Below are 22,696 nucleotides of genomic sequence, written 5' to 3'. Positions count from 1 at the left end.
AATGAATTTGCTTCTCCCCCTCACTTTGCATGAAGCAGTAGAGAACATCTATGAGATGTGAATGTGGTGACATGTAAAGCGGTACCTGAAGCAGACGCAAGGATGAACAAGAAAGAAAGTATGGGATGCAAATGATGAGACAATTCTATTCTGGAACCTTCTTGAGGTATCTCCTTGGGTTGAAAACCTACTGTTAACATGATTACTTTTAAGCTTTATTTCTTTTTTGTCTTTGTTCCTAGAGAAACATTTTTAGAAAAATCAGCAAAGAGCAGTTAAAAATAATATGTGGAGACCTTCAGCCCTGCTCTCTTAGCTATAGGCTTCCTGAGTGGTTCGAAAGACAGAGATTCTAACGACTAACACAAAAGACCCTAATGAGTCTCCGTGTTTAATGCTTCCATCCTGTTTCCCCCTTGTCTCAGTGGCTGGCATATTTTTAGATTAGACACAACCAAAGACTTTATTGAGAATACAACAATGTAAAATAATGATGGTGAAAAACTCCATATGAGATTTTCTTTCTTCCCTCTTTCTCAGGGATAAAAAGCATTTACCTGTGTCAGCAAAGTGATGAAAAAATCTTCCTCTACACAGAAAAAAATAGCCTTTTCTGGGAGGACATGCTGTTCATATTCTGACAACCATTTCTCTCCACTGGCTGGTCCAATAGGAATAAAGAATGTAATTTCTCATTCTAATTACATTGGTTGTCTTAACAGCATAGGTAGAATTCATCCTTTAAACTTCCTGGGAGGAAGCTGAGGCTTTTCTAACTCTCCCATTACATTAAACTCTGGGCCTGGTATGTATAGAATTTTGGAGTAGGAAGGAAGAGGAGTGGGGGGCATATCCTCTGAGTGCAGACCTAGTCTACACAACCAAAGAAAGATGAATTTCCAGTGTTTTAATCATTAGGGAAAGATGGTCAAGAAATCTTTCATTTCTAGGGATTTGGAATTAAAATGTCCACAATATGCAGAAACACTTTGGTCCTCCCAGCTGCTAACATATCCAGCCCAGTGGAGATGCGGGAATCAAAGGACTTAAAACTTAGAATCTTTGGTACATGTCCTTCTGTTTCTGCTCCTTACTAGAACCAGATTATTTAAGCCACTTTCTCTGTCCCAGGTGAGTGTGCCGCAGTGTACAGGGCCTCCAAGCCAGGCCTTCTTCTTTCCCGCCAACCCCCCAAAGACTCCCAGATGGCAGGCAGTCAGCGTACCTAGGATGTCAAAGCACCCTCCGCTCTCCAGCCGGTGTTTCCTGTACAGGTTCTTCAAGACCTTGGCGCTGCCAAAGCGTTTGAAGCGGCTCTTCACATTATTGTAGAACCATTCCAGAGACTGGGTCCTCAGAACCCTGAGGACAACACAGAATTAGAAAACAGAAAATTAGCATTAAAGGACAGAATTATGAAATGGTGGATTGCAAAAGTTGCCACAATACTTCGCAGCTCCTTCCATCAAGAGGTGGTCTCTACTCCTTAGATCTGGGTTGGCCTTATGACTTGCTCTGATCACAGAGACTGGTGGAAGTGATGCTGTGTGAGTCCAGAGCCTGGCAGCTTCCTCTCTTGCTATTCGTGGAAGCCCTGCAACCCATCGCCATGTGAACAAGCCCAAGATAGACTTTGGGATGACAAGAGACACTTTGCCCAATCCCCCCTCTTGCCCCAGCCAATAGCCAGCCAATCCCTAGACAGGTGAGTGAGGCCATCGACTGCCGGTTGACTGAAGACGCATGAGTGACCCTAGGTAAGACCAGCAGAAGAACCATGCACCTGCGTCCATCCAAAGAGCAAGCTGATAAATGCTCGCCACTTGAAGCCACTAGCTGACGCATCTGTTTAATAGCAGGCTTTATATTTGACACTCTTACTGCATTAACACCATTTCTAATTCAGCTTGGGAGGATAGAAAGCACAGGTGAGACCCTGGGCTCTATGGCAGAACTCTGCAGCCTCTTTCTTATTCAGCCTGAAGCACTGTGGGAAGGTGGTTTCCTGGTCAGTGCTATAATGCTCGGTACAAATCACTGACACAATGCTTCTTTTTTCTGCCTGACCAGAACATGTTTCTAAACCCCTCCCATTTTAAGAATAGCTTTGGTTGTTATTTTTCTATTATGAATGTAATGATGCATACTCATTTTAAAAGTTCAGAGAAGCAAAATGAATATAAATTCTTCTAAGTCAATGGATGAACAAGCACACGTTCAGCTGCTCTTCCTCCTCAGATGCCAGTGAAATGTGAGAAGATATCCAAAGGGAAAGAAATCTATAGAGCTGAGATGGGAATCAGAGATTTTCTAGATATCTGGAAAATTCTAAATAAGTGACAACTTAAAGGTAACAGAACGTTGTTCTACAAAGCAGGCAGAAGGGCTGGGACTCACAGACTGAGAGGTCCACTTTAAAGTTGATTGATGGGGACTTCGCCGGTGGTCCAGTGGTAAAGAATCCGCTTTCCAGTGCAGGGGACATGGGTTCCATTTCTGGTTGGGGAACTAAGATCCCACATGCCCCGGGGCAACTAAATCCGCGTCTGCCACAACTACTGAGCTCACGCACCTCAACGAGAGAGCCTGTGCGCTGCAAACTACAGAGCCCATGGGTCCTGGAGCCCACACACCACAATTAGAGAGAAGCCTGCACGCTGCAACAAAGAGCCAACACAGCCAAAAAAAAAAAAAAAAAAGAAAAAACAAAAATAAATAAAGTTGATTGATGAGTACTCAGCCATAAAAAAGAATGAAATCTTGCCATTTGCAGCAATACGGATGAACTATATTCATTATGCTAAGTGAAATAAGTCAGAGAGAGAAAGACAAATACTGTATATTACTTATAAGTGGAATCTAAAAAATACAACAAACTAGTGAATAAAATGAAAAAGAAGCAGACACATAGAAGAAGACTGTCCTTGGAAATCATAACCTCCAGGCTTACGATTTATTTGAGAGCTTTAAAAGCACAAAAGGACTGTGACTCTAGAATAAAAATATTCTGCAGGCTGCCTCTCCTGCACACCACCCTGCTCTCTGAGCAGCTGACCTCCGCGAAGTTGCTGCTGCAGGGCTCTGCGTTGCAGGTGGACAGGTCCACAAGGGTAGGGGGTGGACGATAGTGGTTATTGTGCCCTTCATTCTTCTTTGCCTTTTGGGACACTCCCCCTCCTTCCCAACTGAGTCTATGTTTTTCTGGAAAGGCTGGCCCCTCCTCCTGGCAGCCTTGGGGGTAGTCACATGACTCAGACCTGCCAATCAAGGTCTGAGGTGGGACTTTTACTGTTGTTGGAAAGAGATGCTCCCTTTCTGCTGGGCTGGCTTGGTGGCAGAATGAAAGCCTGGGCTGCTGGGGCCACCTTTGCCATTACTTGGGGGGTTATTTGTGGTCTTCTGAACAAAAGCAGATCTGACAGCGGGAAGGAAAAGGATCCTGTTGATGTACTTTGAACACCTGGATCTACCCAAGCCTGAGGTCAACCCTTGGACTCTTCCATTACATGAGCCAATAAAATTCTCTCTTTTGTTTAAGGCTTCTTGGGTTGGGTTTCTATTATTTGCAATCAAGAATCCTAATGCTTCAAGTACATCACAGGATGAGCTCTCCGTTAAGTCCCTGGTTATATCAAAACTCTATGACATTTAGAAACACATTGATGACCTCAAAAATAGAATGCCTTGACTTGCTCAAGTCAGAGAGAGGAATCAGGGCACTGACTGGGCTGCTGGAAAGTGGGAGGACAGCACTGAATCCTTGGAGAATGACCTGCACAACTACAGCCTGATTTGGAGACTAGAAAGCTTTCCCGTAAGAAGTGATGTATTTTGGATTATGTTTTGACTTAGAATTAATGTGGAGAGCTTTTCTGGAAGCCCCAGGGAAGACTCAGTCATGATTACCTTCATTTGATATTACTGCTTTTATTTCACTTATTTTAAAATTCATGGCTCAGAGGAAACTCACAGGAAACATGCAGTTCTTGGGGCAGAGGTGTGGGGAGAGGGCCGTGAGGATGCCAGCACCCAGGATGGACTGGCTAAGCGCTGCAGGGTCCCTGGCCCACCCTCACATCTCCAGCTTCCCTCTGAATGGACGCAACTGCAGGCAAGGGTAGATGAGAAGGAAGGAGCCCTGTGTCAGCATCTTGCTGGAACAGAAGGCAGAGTGGAATATGCATCTGTGCATGAACTCCTTCATCTGTTCATTCATTCATTCTTTTATTCCTCATTATTTATTGAGTGCCCTACATGGCAGGCACGGTGCTAGGGATATGGGGAGTGACAAAACAGATGAAGCTCCTACCCAACAGTGCTGTCGGACTAATCTCAACGAGTGCCAGATGCGTCATAAGATGGAACCAAAAGTCAAGCCAAAGGCATCTCCAGAATGGCTGGACAGTCTGTGTCCCACAGGCATTGGGTTCTGGATCATTCCCACAGATGTGTGAAAAACAGAGCCCACCCTGATTTATGGCTCAGGCATTTTTTTTCTAGACTTTAAAAAAAATTGAAGTATAGTTGATTTACAACATGGTGTTAGTTTCAGGTGTACAGCAAAGAGATTCAGATATATATATATATATACACACACACACATATATTCTTTTTCAGATTCTTTTCCATTATGGTTTATTACAAGATATTGAAAATAGTTCCCTGTGCGACACAGTAGGTCCTTGTTTTTTTATCTGTTTTATATATAGTAGTGTGTTTCTGTTAATCCCAAATTCCTAATATATCCCTCCCACTCCTTTCCCTTTTGGTAACCATAAGTTTGTTTTCTACGTCTGTGAGTCTGTTTCTCTTTTGTAAATAAGTTCATTTGTATCATCTTTTAGATTCCACCTATAAGTGATATATGATATTTGTCTTTGACTTACTTCACTTAGTATGATCATTTCTAGGTCCATCCGTATTGCTGCAAATGGCATTATTATGTTCTTTTTTATGGCAAATATTCCATTGTATATATGGACCACATCTTTTTCTTTATCCATTCCTCTGTTGATCGACATTTAGGTTGCTTGCATGTCTTGGCTATTGTGCTGCTATGAACACTGGGGTACCTGTATCTTTTTGAATTAGAGTTTTCGTCTTTTCCAGATATATCAGGCATCTTCTTTAATGATGCCCAAACTGCCGCTTCTCAGCCTCAGACAACACATAGGAGGGGTGCCTTAGGAAGGACAGGGAGCCGAAGTCCTGGTGATGAGACTTGTGGCGAAAAGCTTTCCAACTTGGAACTGTCCAGAGGGACCCTTCTTGATTTCCCTCACTTATTTTTGTAAATGATCCCAAGTTATCCCTAAAAATGCTCACACAAAGGTTCTTAGTTCTGTGCAGTTCAGTTTCACAGTCTTAAGCATGATCATTTCTTTCAACACTAGGGCTTTAAAAAAATCAACAGCAACCCTTCAAAATTCACCAATCACAACATAGTTAGAATTGATTACTTTTAGTCCTTGGAACTACTGTTGGTTCATCTGTAAAATGATGGTCACACAACTGACAAGGATAGGGAATATAGGAGGAGGATCGGGTTTGGGGGGAAGGTGGAAGTTGAGTTAGGACACTTAAATTTGGGGTGCTCATCATATCCCCAGGTGGCAATACCTGGTGGGCACTGGATATACTAGTCTGGGACTTGGATAGAAATCTGGACTAGAAATATGGGTTTGGTAGTCTTTGGTCCACAGGTAGTATTGAAGCCAATAATTGGTGTAACGGAGGTATAAATCATCATTATCTCTATTTTATAAGGAAAATCGAAACAAGTAATTTACTGGTGTCACTGACTGAACTAAGAGTAAGTCAGGGAACAGACTGTAGACCTCATCCTTGGGTCAGTGCCTTGATGTCCGATCGGGCTATTTTCCTTCCAGAACCCCTAGTTAGTGTTCTTATTGCAAATGATGGCTTTTATTTCAAAGTTTAAGCAAACAGAAAGCACCATGGATCAAGGAATCAGCAGACAATGTAAAATCGTTGTATCATTTCCCTAAAACAACCTACTTATCACATTGTGAATACTAATCACTTCAAGGCACTTATTTGTATGAGAAGTTTGCTAATTATTTTTATGACATGAATAAACTTGTAAATATGGTACATTCTCATCAGAAGACAGACTGGAATCACGTAACTCATCACAAGAGCAGCACTGAAATTATAACCCCATGAAAGCTTTGCCCAGGAATGCCAGACTGATTTTTGGCTCATTAGACAAAACAACACGATTGTGAGAACGAAGGAACTGCCTACATAAGAACTGCTCATATCCTGGCTGCTGGTGATGAAGCAAGGCCGCCTTGGCCCTCAGCCCTGGCACGGCAGGCGCTGTGCAAACTGAGCTCACTATGGGGGAGAGTCTAGGAGAGTCTGTGGATCCCACTACTTCCTGTATGGTCCTCGGAGCAGCACTGGACACTTCTGGAGCCTTGATGGAAATGGCAATCCCAGACCTCTATTCTCACCCTGAGACCTGCTGAATCAAACTGCACTTTAGCAAGGTTCCCAAGTGGTTACTATGTATATCAAAGCTTGATAAGCACTGGCCTAGCAAAATTAGCTGGGTGTTTTCTGAGCCCACATGTGTTTTTTGTTTTGTTTTTAATTTTGACTACAATCCACTTAGGTAGGATAAGAGAGAGAACAGCTGACTTGCCTCCCTCCTTCCTGCTTTTCAAGGAAAAAGAACTGAACTGGGTAATAAAAAGTTTGGAAGAGGAATAGAATAATTAAAATGGTACTCCCAAAATCAGATGCCTTCATTACAAAAAAATAAAATGCCAAAAATACTGTTGAGCCAAGTTCAAATCATTATATACAGGAAGGTTCCCCAAACAATCTACAACAAACTAAATTGATAATGATGAACTAACCTTACTTTGTTGGTAAAAATTAAGAAGCACAACAATTAAAATCCATGACCAACTCAAGGTGACCTTGATGATGTACGGATAATGAAGCATCCCTCCTGAAAACTATAAGCACATCCATGATCTGTGAGCTCTGCTTCACAGAATACAGAATGAGAAGCTTCAGCACCAACAACACACTGAATGGTAATAAAAGAGAAAAAGCTCCAGGTCCTTCAAACAGAGGGACTTTAATATAGGCAATTGGTTATATAGATGATGAAACCACTAAGACTCCAAAGAGAGGATGATTGAGGCATCCCAGAGGCTAGCAATGGGGGAGCTGCCACCACCCCAGGGCCAGAGGGACAAGGGAGGAGGTGGCATTACCAGTACGACCATCCTGGAGCCAGAAGCTGGGGCCACAGAGGAGATGCAGCTGCTGCAGAGACACTTCTTGAGGCAGAGAGACTGATACCCTGTTTTCTCTTTTCCTCCTGCCCTCCCAGTTCCCTCCAGGGCCTCCCATTGGCCAAGCTCAGAAGGGAGCCTGGGCAATGCAGCCTTTGGGGCTCAGCACCCCCAGGAACAGAGTAGAGAAAGGAAAGGCCAGGATGTGGCATCTGGCAGCACATAGCAAATGACTGTTCTAACGTTGGCTTATAAAAACCAGATTCTGGCAACCCTTAATAACTTACTTAATAGATTACTAAGAAGTAGCCCTAGTTTTAAGCAGAAACCTAAGTCTGCAGAATTGTGCCCCATTTGCCTACAAGAAGAGAAGAAAGGAACTGTGTTTGGGAATTGGTTTGCAGCCTATGAGGCGTCTCCATGCTTCCAGAACATGCTTTAGGAACTGCTGGCATGGGCAGATGATGGGCTGGGTATCAGACTGCATTTTAGTACTTACCACCTATGTGAACAAGGGCACATTTACTAACCTCTCTGGGTGCCGTTTTCCTTATTTGCAAAATAGAGATACTAGTATTGATCTGGCAGAGTCTTACAAAGCATCATTGACCTAATATGCTTATGCATCTACCATAGAACTGGAACACAGTGAGCACGAAGAGAATGGTAGTTATTTAATCTCAGAAGAAACTAAATATTCATTAAGTTTAAGTCCTATTATAAGGAAACCTTTTTCTCTAAAGAAGTAAAAATCAAAGAGCCCCCCTCCCCCTATACAGACCACAATATAGGATCAGTAGGAAGAACTTGGTTTATCCATTAGGACCAATAACTGACATCAGTGTGGGCCTCAGCTGCTTGTTACATGTCTTCTGAGAGAGCAGTTGTCCAAGGACAGGCTTCCCTGACTGACAGTGTGCACTGTTTCTCCTGCCAGCAGAGGCCTGCGGAGCCCAGTCTCTCTAGCTGAGTCTCTCGCCCTGCTGATGGCAGCTCTCCCAAGTGAGTGCTCGCACTGAGGAAAGGCCCGGGGACAGCCTTGCCACCAGAATCACTCAGTCCTACTCTGCTGAGTGACACTCAACTCTTAGAATTATGATTTCTAAGTAACTCCTTGGCTACAGTGTCCCTAAAATAAACTCAACTGTACTAAAAAAACAAAAAAACCCATCAAACAAACTTTCTTTCTCCCCCAAATCTGATCCTAGGCAATTTATTTAACCTATCAGAGGTGGTTGTTTTTTTTTTCCTCCCAGATGCAAAAGGAGATAAATATTTCATCAGATTTTTCTAAAAGATTAAATGCTGTAACACATGCGAGGCACTCCGCGCAGTGTCCTGCCCAGTGTAAATCTTCAGAATATGCTATTCCTTATTATCATCAACGTTATTATTTTATCCCAAGCCCTCTACATTCTTTTTTGGCAGGATGTGGGTGTAATCAACAGATAAAGAGTAAAAATAGACTCGTCAGGAAACACATTCAATTCTTACATTTCATCTTAACCAAAAGGTTAGACTTTAGGGTTAAGGTGGTTCTTAATCTTTAGTATTTAGTTTTTAAACTTAAAACCCAGCTTGCTGGGCCAGCCTCAGAGCTTCTGATTTGTTTGGTCTGGGCGGGGCCCGAGTATGGGCATTTCTGACAGATGTGCAGGTGATGTGATGCTGCTGGTCCACTTTGAGAATCACTGAGTTTGAGGATAGATTTGACATGCTGTAGAATGTAATATCTTCCTGTGTTCTGTAGCCAAGAACACAGGAAGATATTACTGATTCAGAGCTGTGGGGAAAACAACAGAATGACAGGCAGGTGTTTGGAAAATAGGACTCATTCAGCCCTGACAGCATGAAGGCCCTTGAGCACGGAGTCAGAGCAATCAGTCTCGAAAAGTCAAAAGAGACTGAGAGACTAGATGGAAAAGAACAGCCCTCACACTGGGACCCCTGAGTGTGTCCCTGGGAATTTGTAGACAGACATGGCCAGGAGGCTGGAAGTGTCATGTTCAGTTGATACGTGACAATTGCCATTAATGTGAAGTATCCTGCTAAGGGTGGGAAGCTGGAGTTGACAAATAGCAGCAAGGAAAGCCTGGGAGAGAAGTGAGGAAGTGTGTCTGTGTGAGACACCCCCGCAGCTGCTCCTGGGCCCTTTGCACAACTTCTACAATTTGCACAGTGGCTAAAGGGAGATGGATGAGGAAACAGGCTGAAGGAGAGAACAAGGGAGTAGATAATAATATTTGAAAATATTTTTTTCAGTTTTAATATTTTTTATTGGAGTATAGTTGATTTACAATGTTGTGTTAATTTCTGCTGTACAGCAAAGTGATTCAGTTATACATATATATATATATTCTTTTTTAAAATATTCTTTTCCATTATAGTTTATCATAGGATATTGATTATACTTCTTTGTGCTGTACAGTAGGACCTTGTTGTTTATCCATTCTATATATAATAGCTTACATCTGTTAACCCCAGCCTCCCACTCCATCCTTCCCTCAACCCCCTTCCCCTTGGCAACCACTAGCCTGTTCTCTATGTCCTGTTTTGTAGATAGGTTCATTTGTGTCATATTTTAGATTCCACATATATGTGATATCATATGGTATTTGTCTTTCTCTTTCTGACTTACTTAAGTATGATAAGCCCTAGTTGCATCCATGTTGCTGCAAATGGCATTATTTTGTTCTTTTATATGGCTGAGTAATATTCCATTGTATATATGTACCACATCTTCTTTATCCATTCATCCATTGACGGACATTTAGCTTGTTTCCATGTCTTGGCTATTGTGAATAGAGCTGCTATGAACACAACGGGTGCATGTATCTTTTTGAATTATAGTTTTGTCTGGATATATGCCCAGGAGTGGGATTGCTGGATCATATGGTAATTCTATTTTTAGTTTTCTGAGGAACCTCCATACTGTTTTCCTCAGTGGCTGCACCAACTTACATTCCCACCAACTGTGTAAGAGGGCTCCTTTTCTCCACACCCTCTCCAGCATTTGTAATTTGTAGACTTTTTTAAAAAAAATTATTTATTTATTTATTTATTTTTGGCTGAATTGGGTCTTTGTTGCTGTGTGCGGGCCCTCTCTAGTTGCGGCGAGCGGGGGCCACACCTCGCCGAGGTGTGCAGGCCTCTCACTGTGGCGGCCTCTCCTGTTGTGGAGCACGGGCTCTAGGTGTGCGGGCTTCAGTAGTTGTGGCTTGCGGGCTCAGTAGCTGTGGCTCACTGGCTCTAGAGCGCAGGCTTAGCAGCTGTGGCACCCGGACCTAGTTGCTCCACGGCATGTGGGATCTTCCTGGACCAGGGCTCCAACCCATGTCCCCTGCACTGGCAGGCGGATTCTCAACCACTGAGCCACCAGGGAAGCCCAGTGTTATTTGTAGACTTTTTAATAATGGCCATTCTGACCAGTGTGAGGTGGTACCTTGAAAATATTATTGATGAGTGTGCTTCCATTAAGGCCAGGAAAGTAAAATTATAAGAAGTTGTGCTTTTGATTTAAATAAAATATTTAAACTTAAAATAACATTGTGGGGATTCCCTGGTGGCGCAGTGGTTGAGAGTCCGCCTGCCGATGCACGGGACACGGATTTGTGCCCTGGTCCGGGAAGATCCCACATGCCGCAGAGTGGCTGGGCCCGTGAGCCATGGCCGCTGAGCCTGCGCGTCCGGAGCCTGTGCTCCGCAACGGGAGAGGTCACAACAGTGAGAGGCCCGCGTACCACAAAAAAAATAAAATCAAAAAATAACGTTGTGAGTTTAACATACATACTTTTCAATTTTTCACTATTTTTTTGGATATTTTAATATGCTAGAAAAATTATCATTAAAAGTACATAAGAATATTATGTAGGGGGATAAATATTTTCTTTTGTCTCAGTCTCCAATCAGAGGCTTTTACTAGATCCTGTCTTTAGTTAAAATTTGTAAATTTTGATAGAAAATACTTTATAATAACTATAAATGGAATATAACCTTTAAAAATTGTGAATCACTATATGGTACATCTGTAACATAATATTATATATCAACTATACTTCAATGAAAATTTTTATATTTTGTTCTTTATGAATTTTTGCATTAATTTTGATTTTTAAACATACTACATGAAAGTATTTATCTTGATTATTCGATTTTGGTCACTCCCTTAAATTTTACACTGGAGGTGAGTGCCTTGCTTACCTGACCCTAACTCGGCCCTGATAGGGCAGCCCCGTGTGTTGGCACTTTGACACTAGGGTTCCGTGGTGGCAGAGGATTGCCAGGGGGACACAGTTGTGCTCGTGGAAGGGGGAAAAGTGCCCAGTGAAGCAGATGATCCCAGCAGGAGAGGGTGGCGCCCGGGGAGTACAGTGGTGGTACCCAGGGGAGTATAGTGATGAATGCAGAGCCTATAATACACTGAGGATGAGGAACAGCGGAAAAAAAGTGGAAAAAAAAATCCATGGATGTCATGGGTTAGTTGTTGAAACTTGTGCCCTTAGAGACTCCCAGGAATCCATGGGGGTGGGTTGTGGAGAGGAGCTTTGAAGGAGGCTGAGGTCCTGCATTGGTAGTTAGGGATAAAAACCAATGAAGCACCATCACCCAAGGAAGGTCTAAATAAGAAGACATTTCTGAGATGGTCTGGAGGTGGATGTGTCAGGGAATGCTCTGTCCCTTCCAGGACTTTCCAGCTGTCATTCACTGGACTTGGGCACAGCAGCCTCCTCTTTGCAGTCACTCTGGCCTGGGCAGGATCTGCCCAGCTGTCCCTACCTGTCCCTTAAGAAGCCCTCCCAGACTTGATGCCACTAGTCCTGACCTGGCCCTGAACTCTCCCATCTCTGAGGCCGTCTCTGTGGCCCTCGGCTCCACACTTACACTTGATTTATTCCTCTCTGTCCGGTTCAGCGAGTCTGACTGATACTCAACCAGGCAATTGTCAGGCCTGGGGGAAGGGGGAGCGAAATGGTTTCTTTTAGTGTCGGCTCTTTGGAGGCAGGGATAAATGTCATTTGAATGTGGCTTTTCTTTTGCTTTCTTATTTGTAAAGCTGATTGGGACTTACTTTCACTTGTCAGAATCAACTTGAAGTAAGAGAATTTAACTGCATTTATTTGAAGAGCTGCTGTCCTGCTATAGCTGCAGCAATTTGCACTCTGAACCAAGCTTGTCCAGAAGGGAAATCTTGCATCCTCCCTGTGCTACTTTGTGTGATCTAGGGACTGAGACAGCAAAGAAAAGGCAGTCAGCACATATGGATTCTTCTCCCAGTCACATCACTCTATGTACGGCCTTGAACACGTTTATCTTTCTGCATCTCACTTCCCGCACCCTCAGAATACAAATGATCACAATTTCCTACAACCAAACTTCCAGGGACACACAGTTAGTTGCATTGGCTATTGCCTCACCTCCCATGTCCTGACATGTTGAGGTGTGCCAGCTTTGCTGTGATAACATCTTCACATTTGTATTTTTAAAAAGTGTGTAATTTCCTTTTTGGCTTATTCATCTGTTTGATTAATGGTAACATTATGTTATATTATGAGGTGTCTTCCCTTTAAGTTCCAAGCTGGTTGTTGGAACAAGATGATCTGATTACTGTTTATATTAACCAATTCTGGACTTGGCTATAATAAACACACAGTGTACTATTGTGAACATTAAAAGGCAAGGACTTTGCAAGGACTTTGTGAGTGGTTAAAGATACTGTGAAAACGTCACTGTTTGTTCATAGTAGGTTGGAGCTGCTGGGGCTGCCATGTAATTAATAATACCTGCTGGTTCATGAACGCCTCCTATGTGCCTGCCATGGAGCCAGGTCTTTTTAGTCCTCAAAACTAAATTACGAGACAACTCTTCTTTTACGAAAACAAAAACTACATAGCTCGTCAGTGGTGAAGGCAATATCCTCTTTCTTTTTTTGACTGTTAATTTTCTTTAAGTAAAAAAATTTAATAGATGCGTCATGGAGTTTAAAATGTAAGCCTCCTGCTCACCCATGTTTACCATCCATCCAGTTCCCTTCCCCAGAGGCAAACAATGCTGTCACTTTCTTGTGCACCTGTGCACACACATGACAATCCTCCCCAAAGTGTTCCCCTTTGCTTTTCTTCTATACAAATGGTAGGACTTCTCTGCACTGGCTGTTCCACAACAACACATCCTAGAGATCATCCTGTATCATAAATATAGAGCCTCCTCATTCCTGTTTAGGGGTGTACTATAATTTATTTGACCTGTGCCCTATTGGTTGTCATTTAAATTTTTTCCTAATTTGCTTTTACATCAGCGTGGCAGGGAATGGCCTTTACACACACACATCTACACACACACACACACGCGAAGGGAGCAGAACGTTGTTAGGAAAGAATTGGGGAATCTTCTCTCTAAAGGATCTAGGCAGGATTTTGAAGAATGTGCTATCCCTTTACTGTGAAGTGGTAGGCAGAGTATTCTGCAAATCATCACATTAGCTCCTGTCTGTGTGTGGGTATGAGTGCATGCTTCAGAATATTCATGAGGACGCAGGGCACTCTGCTTACAGTGCACTACTGTTTATAAAGCACTTACTTAGAAAAGGACCTACAGATAAACCGAGGGCGCTAAGGAGGAAAGGAAGAAATTGGTTCTTTCTTTTTTTAAAAAAAATTAATTAATTAATTAATTTTTGGCTGCGTTGGGTCTTCGTTGCTGTGCGGGGGCTTTCTCTAGTTGTGGCGAGCGGGGGCTACTCTTCATTGCGGTGCGTGGGCGTCTCATTGCGGTGGCTTCTTCTGTTACGGAGCACAGGCTCTAGGCGCGCGGGCTTCAGTAATTGTGGCACACGGGCTCAGTAGTTGTGGCACGCAGGCCCTAGAGCGCAGGCTCAATAGATGTGGTGCATGGGCTTAGTTGTTCCGCAGCATGTGGGGTCTTTCTGGACTAGGGCTCGAACCCGAGTCCCCTGCATTGCAGGCAGACTCCTAACCACTGCGCCACCAGGGAAGCCCAAGAAATTGGTTCTTTTTTGCCAACTGCCAAGTAACTGCAGCCTCTGTGGATGGGTCCATTTCTTCCAGACAAATGTATGTGTGCAAAATTCTGCTTACAGTTTCCTGGAATGGATTGCATCAGAAATGGGTTCTCTTCACATATGTGGAGCATAAATGCAAACTTTGAAAAGGCACATGCCTTTTCTTTTTTCATGGAAAAATTAGTGGCCACTTCTTACAAAAATGGGAACACATTTATATTCTGCAAATCAAAGAGAAGTTAATGTACTTCTGTTCAAATGTAAATCTCAAAAGAAAAAAAAAGGCTGATGTTGTCCTTTGGCTTGAAAAGCAAGTTGAAATCCTGGAGTGGTCTCTGACAGGAACTAATGCAAGCCACCTGACCTGCCAAGCTATTAAGACTGGTCATTTTGGGGGTGAAAGTGCTAGGAGCTCTGACTTCAAGGGAGCAGAGTAATGAGCTCAGATCAGAGTCTGCAGGGCTGCTTGGAGAGTGAGAGTGGATGAGGAACAGCGGAATTCTCTAACAGTTCTGGCTGAGCTCCTCTAGCCACATTTCTGTTCTCATTAAGTCATTGAGCTCATCTTGGGCAAGGTCTGTACCACCTCCGTTGTCCACGCTGTCGATAGCGGATCGCGAATCCCCTTTCCAGTGTCCCAGTTTGAGCAGAAGGAACCTCCAAGTGGGTTCTGCCGTGTTCCCAGGCCTCTGCAGATTTCCCCCTACAGAGAAACTCAGGAGGCTCTGGGCACCACGCTGCAGGACGTGTCCTTCAGGGATGGAAATCGTGCACATTCGCTACCAATCCCCACCTCCAGAGTGGGATCCTGGCCAAAGATCTTGTGTGTGTAGGTGGTGGTGGTGGGGATTTTATTTTAGCATTATCCAGCATGGTGGACTTCAGATCTCCTCCATCTGTATAGAGCCCAAAATATCTCTCAAGAGAAGCCTTGAATACATTGCATAAATTGCTTTTAGAGGGGCTTGTAACAAAATTCTCACCAAAATTGAAACCGCTGACCAGGATTCAACTAAGCACCCCAAAACCCAGCCTTTAGAAAGTCTGTTGATTTTTGAGTTCTTGAGAGCATCACAGTGCAGAGGGTAAACTACGGAGCCAGCCTGCCTAGTATAAATCCCAACTCCTCCACTTTCTAGCAAGTTCCTTAACCTTTCTTTTCTTACTTGCCACATCTGTAAAATGGGTGCAATATACTTGCTTTATGGCGTTATGAAGGTATCTGAGTGGTTAGAACAATAATTCATTACAGAATAAGCTCTCAGTAATGTTAGCTATTGTACCGAAAAATTATTTCCTATTTCTATAAGCTTTTTTTGGTGGCTGTTGGCAGTGGGGTCTATTTGCAAAAAGGCAGTGACTCAAGGCGGAGCCTCTGAATAAGTTGAAAGCTCCATGGCAACAGATGAGCCTTTTTCCTGGGTGCTGGCAGGGCCACTGATACCAAGCCACAGTGATAGGGAAAGCAAGGAGTTAGGACGATGGCTGGGGTGCTTTGCTTCACCCAAACAGTACACTGGTGGCCTTGCCAGGCAGCACAGATGCCGCCTCTCAGAGTGCCCACATTTTTCTTACAGTTTTCATTTTGCCTGGCAAAGAAAGCTTTTATCCTTTCGAAGATGTTGATGTCTTTTGCCCTATGCTCTCAGCCCTACTGCTCTGAGATGGGGGCTCTGGGAGACTCTGCTGGGCCGAACCCCATTTCCCAGGATGCCCTCCTAGCACCTCACCTGAGGCTGATCCGGACACCCCTCTATTCAGTCCTTGGCATGAAATCATGCAGAAATTTTGTACTCGGATGGCCACCCCTGTTGCCAGAGCTGACACAGACCCATTAAAAACAATCTTTGATTTCTTCAGTCACTTAGATGAGGGTTTTGTTGGAGGGGAGTGGAACTTATGTACTCAAAGTCATTTGCAGAGATTTCCCCCATTAGTTTATCATGCTGCCTTTGTCATGTGCTCGATGTGATTTCATCCTCACAGGGCCTCCCTTATTCCACAGTGAGGATTCAGTCCTGGGAGATGCACTTTATGTCAGAGGAGAGACATGGAAAGATACTAGCCTAGAGCTTCAGAGAGCTGGGTTCCCTGCCCACCTCTGTCACACAGTGGCTGTGTCCCTAGGCTCAGATCACTTCCCTTCTCTGACATTAGTTTTCTTACCTGAGGCACTCCATGAACCCAACCTTCAAAGTTGGAACATACGTTGAGGGATTGACTGCCATCTGGGGTGTATCCAGAGGTGGAATGACCCCAGATAACCTGTGGAGGCCAGCCTTTGAAGGGTCAGTGGTCACAGATGTTGTCCAGGGTTGGAGTGTGTGTGTGTGTGTGTGTGTGTGTGTGTGTGTGTGTGTGTGTGTGTGTGTTGGAGGACTGGGGAAGAGGGAGAGGGTGAAGTGTTGTGTTGTACAGCCTCTATGTGTGTGAGAGAAATGGGCGAGAGTGTACATGTGAGAGAACCAGAGAGAGACACTGTGGATATCGCTTCTATGCTTCTATGTGTGAGAGAAGGAAGGTGGGGAGAGAAGAGGGCAGGGGAAAGGGGAGGAGGGACTGTGGAGAATTCGAGAGCATATTGTGAGTGTGTGAGGGAAAAAGGGAACAGGGAGAGGGAGAGAGCAAGGAAGAGAGGGAGGCAGAGAGGGTATGTGGTGTGTGTGTGTGTGTGCGTGGCAGCTGTGACCAGTGGCTGGACTGTACACACAGCCCCTGCCTACACAGTTCTCAAAAGCCTCCCCAAGTTTCCTGGAGAAGCTCTGCCAGGGGCTTTGGGGAATTCTCTCCTCTCACTGGCTCTAAAGCAAGGCTGGATTCTCTCAGTCTGAGGATGCAGGATCAGGAGGCCCCCCAAGGTCCTGCCCCTCTGGTCAGGACCTGATTTCTGGCTCTGGGTATCTGAAAACCTGGCTCTGTGCTGGAGGAAATGATCCCCACTTGGGAGCTGGGGTTCCTCAGAGCAGCACAGCTTGTGTGGGCAGCAGCTGGAAGCTGATTCATCCTCCTTGCTCAGGGAGGGAGGATGCCAGGGTCTGTTTACAGCTCTAGGCCTGAGGAAGTCATCCCAGAAGGGGTGTGAGGGAGGAGGAATCAGGCTCTATCCTTGTGAGGGACGGTGACAGCGCTGGACCACTCCAGTTTGGAGGAGGTGTGAGGTCAGTTTGGGAAATTGTAAAAGGAGCTTGTAGTGGAAATCTTCCTTTCAGAGTCTGGCACCCATTCATCCTCTTCTTGACAAAACAGTACCCCAAATATTGGGGGAAACACCTCTCCCCACTCCCAGGCTCCAAGAGTGGGTCTGGCTCTAATCAGGTGTCTTCCCCTCCTCCCAGCCACAGTGATTAGATCGGGGACGGACAGATGAACCCAAAGATGCTGGATTTCAAAATCAAATAAGCTGGGTTCCCAGTCCAGGCTCAGTGCCTTGTCAGCCACATGACTTTGAGCAGGTCTCTGAGCCCATCTCCTACCCTGTAAATCGAGGCTAATTCCTGCCTTGCAGGCTTTCTGGGGATTTGGGGAGTTAACACAGACAACATGCCTCTCTCTCAGGAAGTGGACCATGACTTTCACTTCACTTTTCCAGTCCTTCTTGGGGTTCTGGATGACTAGTGTGGGCCACATGTGACAAGACAGCCCCAAGGCAGCCCCAGGCACCGCTGAAAGCATCCCAGAGTAGAATACCCTGAGCGGCCATAAGGACTTGCCTGTGTAAATAAAATTCCACTGGGAGAGGGGTTTGGGGAGACATGCCCACCCCATATGGCACATGGTGAATGCCTTTCACAGCCTTTCCTGGCAGCTGGCTGTGATCAAGGGGAAAAAGAGAGAGAGCCCAGGAGAGGTACAGAGCATCTAGGAGGGGAGGACATCTTTGGGGGCTTTGGGGTACTGACCACGGACCGGTAGCAAAGACCCCAGGCAGGGTCTCTGAATCAAGAGTTAGTGGCAGCGACTTCCCTGGTGGTCCAGTGGTTAGGACTTGGTGCTTTCACTACTGAGAGTCGGGCTTCAATCCCTGGTCAGGAAACTAAGATCCTGCAAGCCACATGGTGCAGCCAAAAGAAAAAAGAGTTAGTGGCAGTTTCTAGTTGCAGCAACATGGATGGGATGGACCTGGGATTATCTAGGATGGACCTAGGGATTATCATACTAAGTGAAGGAAGTCAGACAAAGACAAATATCATTTATCACTTATATGTGGAATCTCAAATCTGATACAAGTGAACTTATTTATAATACAGAAACAGACTCACAGACATAGAAAACAAATTTATGGTTACCAAAGGGGAAAGAAGGGGGAAGGATAAAATAGGAGTTTGGGATTAGTACATATACACAATATATACAAAATAGACAAACAACAAGGACTTAATGTATAGCACAGGTAACTATATTCAGTATCTTGTAATAACCTATAATGGGAAAGCATCTGGAAAAAAAGATATATAACTGAATCACTTTGCTGTACACCTGAAACTAACACAATATTGTAAATCAATTATAGTTCAATAAAAATAAATAAATAAATAAATAAATAAACAACAACAAAAGAGTTAGTGGCAGTTTCAAAACCCCCCTTTGCAGTCTCACAGTGGTAATAGCCACGTCCTCAGAACAGCACAGACAAGCAGGTCGGGGAATGGGAATCTAAAAACACAGGGCACAAAAGACACAGCAAGAACAGAGTCTACTGCAAGGCTTACAGAGCCTCAGATGAGCCATTTATAGCTTCTGAAATGCATCTTAATGTGTCTCTTTGCAATGCCATCTCTTTCCAGGCAAGTTCAATCCTTGGCACCATTACCAGGGTGAGAGTGGAAGGTGCAGACTTCCCTGGCCAATGTTAGCATGAAATCTTCCTTTTGGGAGGTTCTGGGAAGAGGAGAAACGATCAACACAGAGCCTTTATCTTGTTTAAACTCCCCTTCCTCTACTCAGTCCTTGATGCCGCTAAGAATCCTGCAGTCTAATTTGTAGATCAAGCATGTTATTAGATGTGAGAATTAGAAGTGACAAGCAAAATGCCCCATGCCATGATGCTAATACTCATTAAACCATCCTTGTCTACTTTAGAGAAAATACAAGCTCACTAAGAATATATTTAGTGATTGTCTGCTAAAATATGCTCCGAGTGATTTAAATCAGACATGGGGAGGTCTGGGTTGTCCTTGATTTGTCACATGGCCATTAAAACCACGGATGCAGAGAAACACTATATTCTTTCATTTTAAAAAGTGGCTGGCACCAGAAGGAAAGGTTTCACGAGGACGGAGCATCTGGATCAGGAAGCCTAAACTCTGGGGTGTGAGACCCCTAACAGCCAGACCCTCCTCTAACCTGGTCTCTCCGTTGGTGGCAGCCCCCTTCAGTGGCCCAGTTGGGGAGATCCCGGGGAGACCAGGCCAGAGGGCCTCACCAAGACCTGGATGAAGGCTCCAGAGCCACAAAGGAGAGGTGAACACAGAGAGAAACTTTGGCTGAATCAGCTCCTGCTAAGAACCACCCATTCCCTGAGGGAGGGGCAATGTGTACCAGCTTACTTGGGAGCACACTAGCTTACCTGAAGTTCATGCCTGGGAAACCACAACTGCAAGGAAGAAGATGAATCCTCTTCACTGCTTCCTGAAGGCTCACCTCTGCTCCACCCGAGTGTCTGAGCATTTATGTGGCACCTACTTAAGCCTCCACAGACCCACCACGCTAGAATGCAACTCAACACGGCGCGTCCTCCACAGACATCAGACAGGAAGCCTACACCAATGGAGGTGGAACCCTGCCACTGAGAAATGAAAGTCATAGGTACCTGTGCCACATAAGATGTCACCTTGTGGCCTTTTATTTCTGAAGGACATTTCTGAAATGGCTCTAGGCAGGGAAGTGCATAAGCCAGCAGGTTTGACAGATGATGAGTTAAAAATGAATGAAGCTGGTCAGCTGAGTTAGGTTTTCATTTCCTAAACTTGAAACCTTACCCTGTAATACTTATAGGTGACTTGCTCTTGGAGACTGGAAACCTTCAGCAGACTGGAGCCTTCAGCAGAAATGGTGACAGGACAATTCTGGCTGGTCTACAAGGAGAGCGGGCTCTCTCCACCGCCTTCAGCCTCATGCCCCACACCAGGTGGGGACAGGTCATATGCAGATTCCTCTTTTTCCCAACCATCTTGGGGAATTACACTGCCCTTTAAGTCCAAGATCACGATGCTGTCTGAACACAATCACCGCCCTTCACGACATCAGCAAATTTCAGCACTGAGCATTGGGCCAGCTCCTCACTGGCTAGCCCCTAGGCTCTCTGAGGAATGTGTCACAGGGGTCCCTAATCACTGTCAACTGTCATTCTCTCAGGAGGGGCCCAGAAAGGTCAGGGATTTGGCACAAGTTCTCAAAGCTTACCAAGCAAGAAAACAGTCTGATTAGAAATAAAGCTGAGTATATTGATTTTTCTTGATGAAATTTTGAATGCAACAAGTATTCATGGTGTGTTTTTCAGCATCCAGTAACACCACATGAGGCACTTATTAGTAAACCCTTGAGAAAGAAGAGATTGTCCCAAGGTCAAAAATCAAGGGATGGAGAGAAGCACTTTTACATTATTATTAGAGGTGCACATGGTCTCAGAAGTGACCTTCCTTGACCTTGTCCCACTGAAACAGACTCACAGGCTCTCACACATCCACATACACCTTGGCCTGAAGATCCTGTATATAATTTTAGAGAAGAAAACAGAAATTGACAGAAAGTGGTTTTTAGCGAAGCAAATACAATTCTGCATAAACATTGCCAAGGCCCTTGTAATACAATAAGCCCAGAAACATCCAACAAAGAGGAGCATGTTCTTTGGAACTAATGTATAAAAGGTTTATGATGATGATGACATTCCTGAGACTCTCATAAAAATTCTAACTTTCATGTCCCCTTTTAGCTTTGTTTATTTGTTTTGGGCCCTTGTTAGGGTTGATTTTTTTGAGCTGCAGACAAATCTAATGGCCACTTCTAGCATTGTGGCATACTCCAAATATACCTAGGACCAAAATTTTCCTGCTACATGAATACACCTCAGTCTCAGGCCCAGGAGCATCTCCGAGTCTTAAGAACCTGCGTGGAAAGCTACTAAGCTCAAAGATGGCTTTAGGGCTCCCAACGAAAAAGGACAACGTTGTAACAACTTCTGCAAACATCAATTTTTTCAGCTACAAAATTGAAATATTGGCTCCACGTATCTCATGGGTGGCTGAGAGGTTAAAACAACATAATGCAACCAAAAAATGCTTCTTCAATTTAATAAGGTCTGGCTGCATCCTTCTTAATGACCTAGACTTGAGTGTCAGGCATTAAGATGCTCTCAGACACAGGATGCTTTCAGGTCTGCTGGCTCACCCCTCAGGGCCTTTGCACTGCCTCTCGGTGCTCTCCCAGCACCTATACCATCTCCGTATGGTTATGGTTGGGACTTTCCTGTCTTCCATATTAGACTCTGAGCTCTTGCAGGGCAGGGACCTCTTCCTGTTGTTCTTGGAGACACCCTTTTCCACTCAAGCCACTGCTATGCTGGGCAGGCTTGTTCCAGCTGCGGGGAGCTGACTGTGAGTGCCTCTCGCCAACTCAGTGATAATACGTCGATAGCTCGAAAACGTATATGGTGGGAGTATTTACACTATGGAAATTGGCAAATACTACAAATCAAGCCTTCTTTATCCCTGGAGAGCCGGTTGTCAAAAATTCACCAGGACACCACTGACTCCAGGCCAGCTTTCTCACCTCATCCTTTTAACCTGACACATTCACGCTGGACAAATGTTCTCTGCAACAGAACCAAAATCTAGCGTGTCACGACACCCTCCCTTCTTGAAGCAGATGTTTCAGTTTGTACTCTCAGTTCTATGATCTACTTGTCTGGCTTACTCCCCAGCGATGGCAACAATAACAACCATAATAATAGCTAACATCTATTGGTACTTATTACGGGCCGGCTGCTGGGCTGAGCCCTGGCAGACCCCTTTCAATGAGTCTTGTCCACAACGCTGTGAGGCTGGCACTGTGTTACACTCATCTGGACCAGGAGGAAAGCGAGGCTTTGGATCCTTGCCCACAGGCAGGCAGGGCCAGCATCAGAACCCAAACCAACTCAGCCACATCACCCCTCTGTCACAGCCACACTGGGTCACTTGCCCTGCTACCCTCCTATGAACCTTCTCCCCATGGTCATGTCTGTGCATGTCCAGCACTAGTCGCTGTGTTTCTGTTTTCACCCATGTAGCAGTGGTATGAGGGGAGTTCGTTGATTATGCTTTGTGGCACCTTATGAATTCCCTAACAGCCCCCAGTTTTCATCCTGGACTCAGGGTGTGGGCTGGCCCCCGTTGTCCCACCCTAGAGCCCTGAATGCCAACCGGCC

General features: G+C 44.7%; 1 protein-coding gene across 3 annotated transcripts in view; it reads right to left on the bottom strand.

Moving 5' to 3' along the window:
- MYRIP (myosin VIIA and Rab interacting protein) overlaps positions 1 to 22,696 on the bottom strand; it is a 218,802-nt gene that overhangs the window by 81,921 nt on the left and 114,185 nt on the right. For 2 of the 3 annotated variants that reach the window (XM_060162217.1, XM_060162218.1), the window contains exon 4: positions 1,226 to 1,362. The exons of the other annotated variant lie outside the window; for it this stretch is intronic. In XM_060162217.1, the coding sequence (XP_060018200.1) occupies positions 1,226 to 1,362 (137 nt within the window). The remainder of the gene's footprint in view (positions 1 to 1,225; positions 1,363 to 22,696) is intronic. 3 annotated transcript variants of the gene reach the window in all.

Source organism: Lagenorhynchus albirostris, chromosome 10 (assembly GCF_949774975.1).
Source record: "Lagenorhynchus albirostris chromosome 10, mLagAlb1.1, whole genome shotgun sequence".
NCBI classification, from domain to species: domain Eukaryota; kingdom Metazoa; phylum Chordata; class Mammalia; order Artiodactyla; family Delphinidae; genus Lagenorhynchus; species Lagenorhynchus albirostris.
The sequence above is the reverse complement of the archived record's forward strand: the minus strand, read 5'-3'. Positions and strand labels throughout refer to the sequence as shown.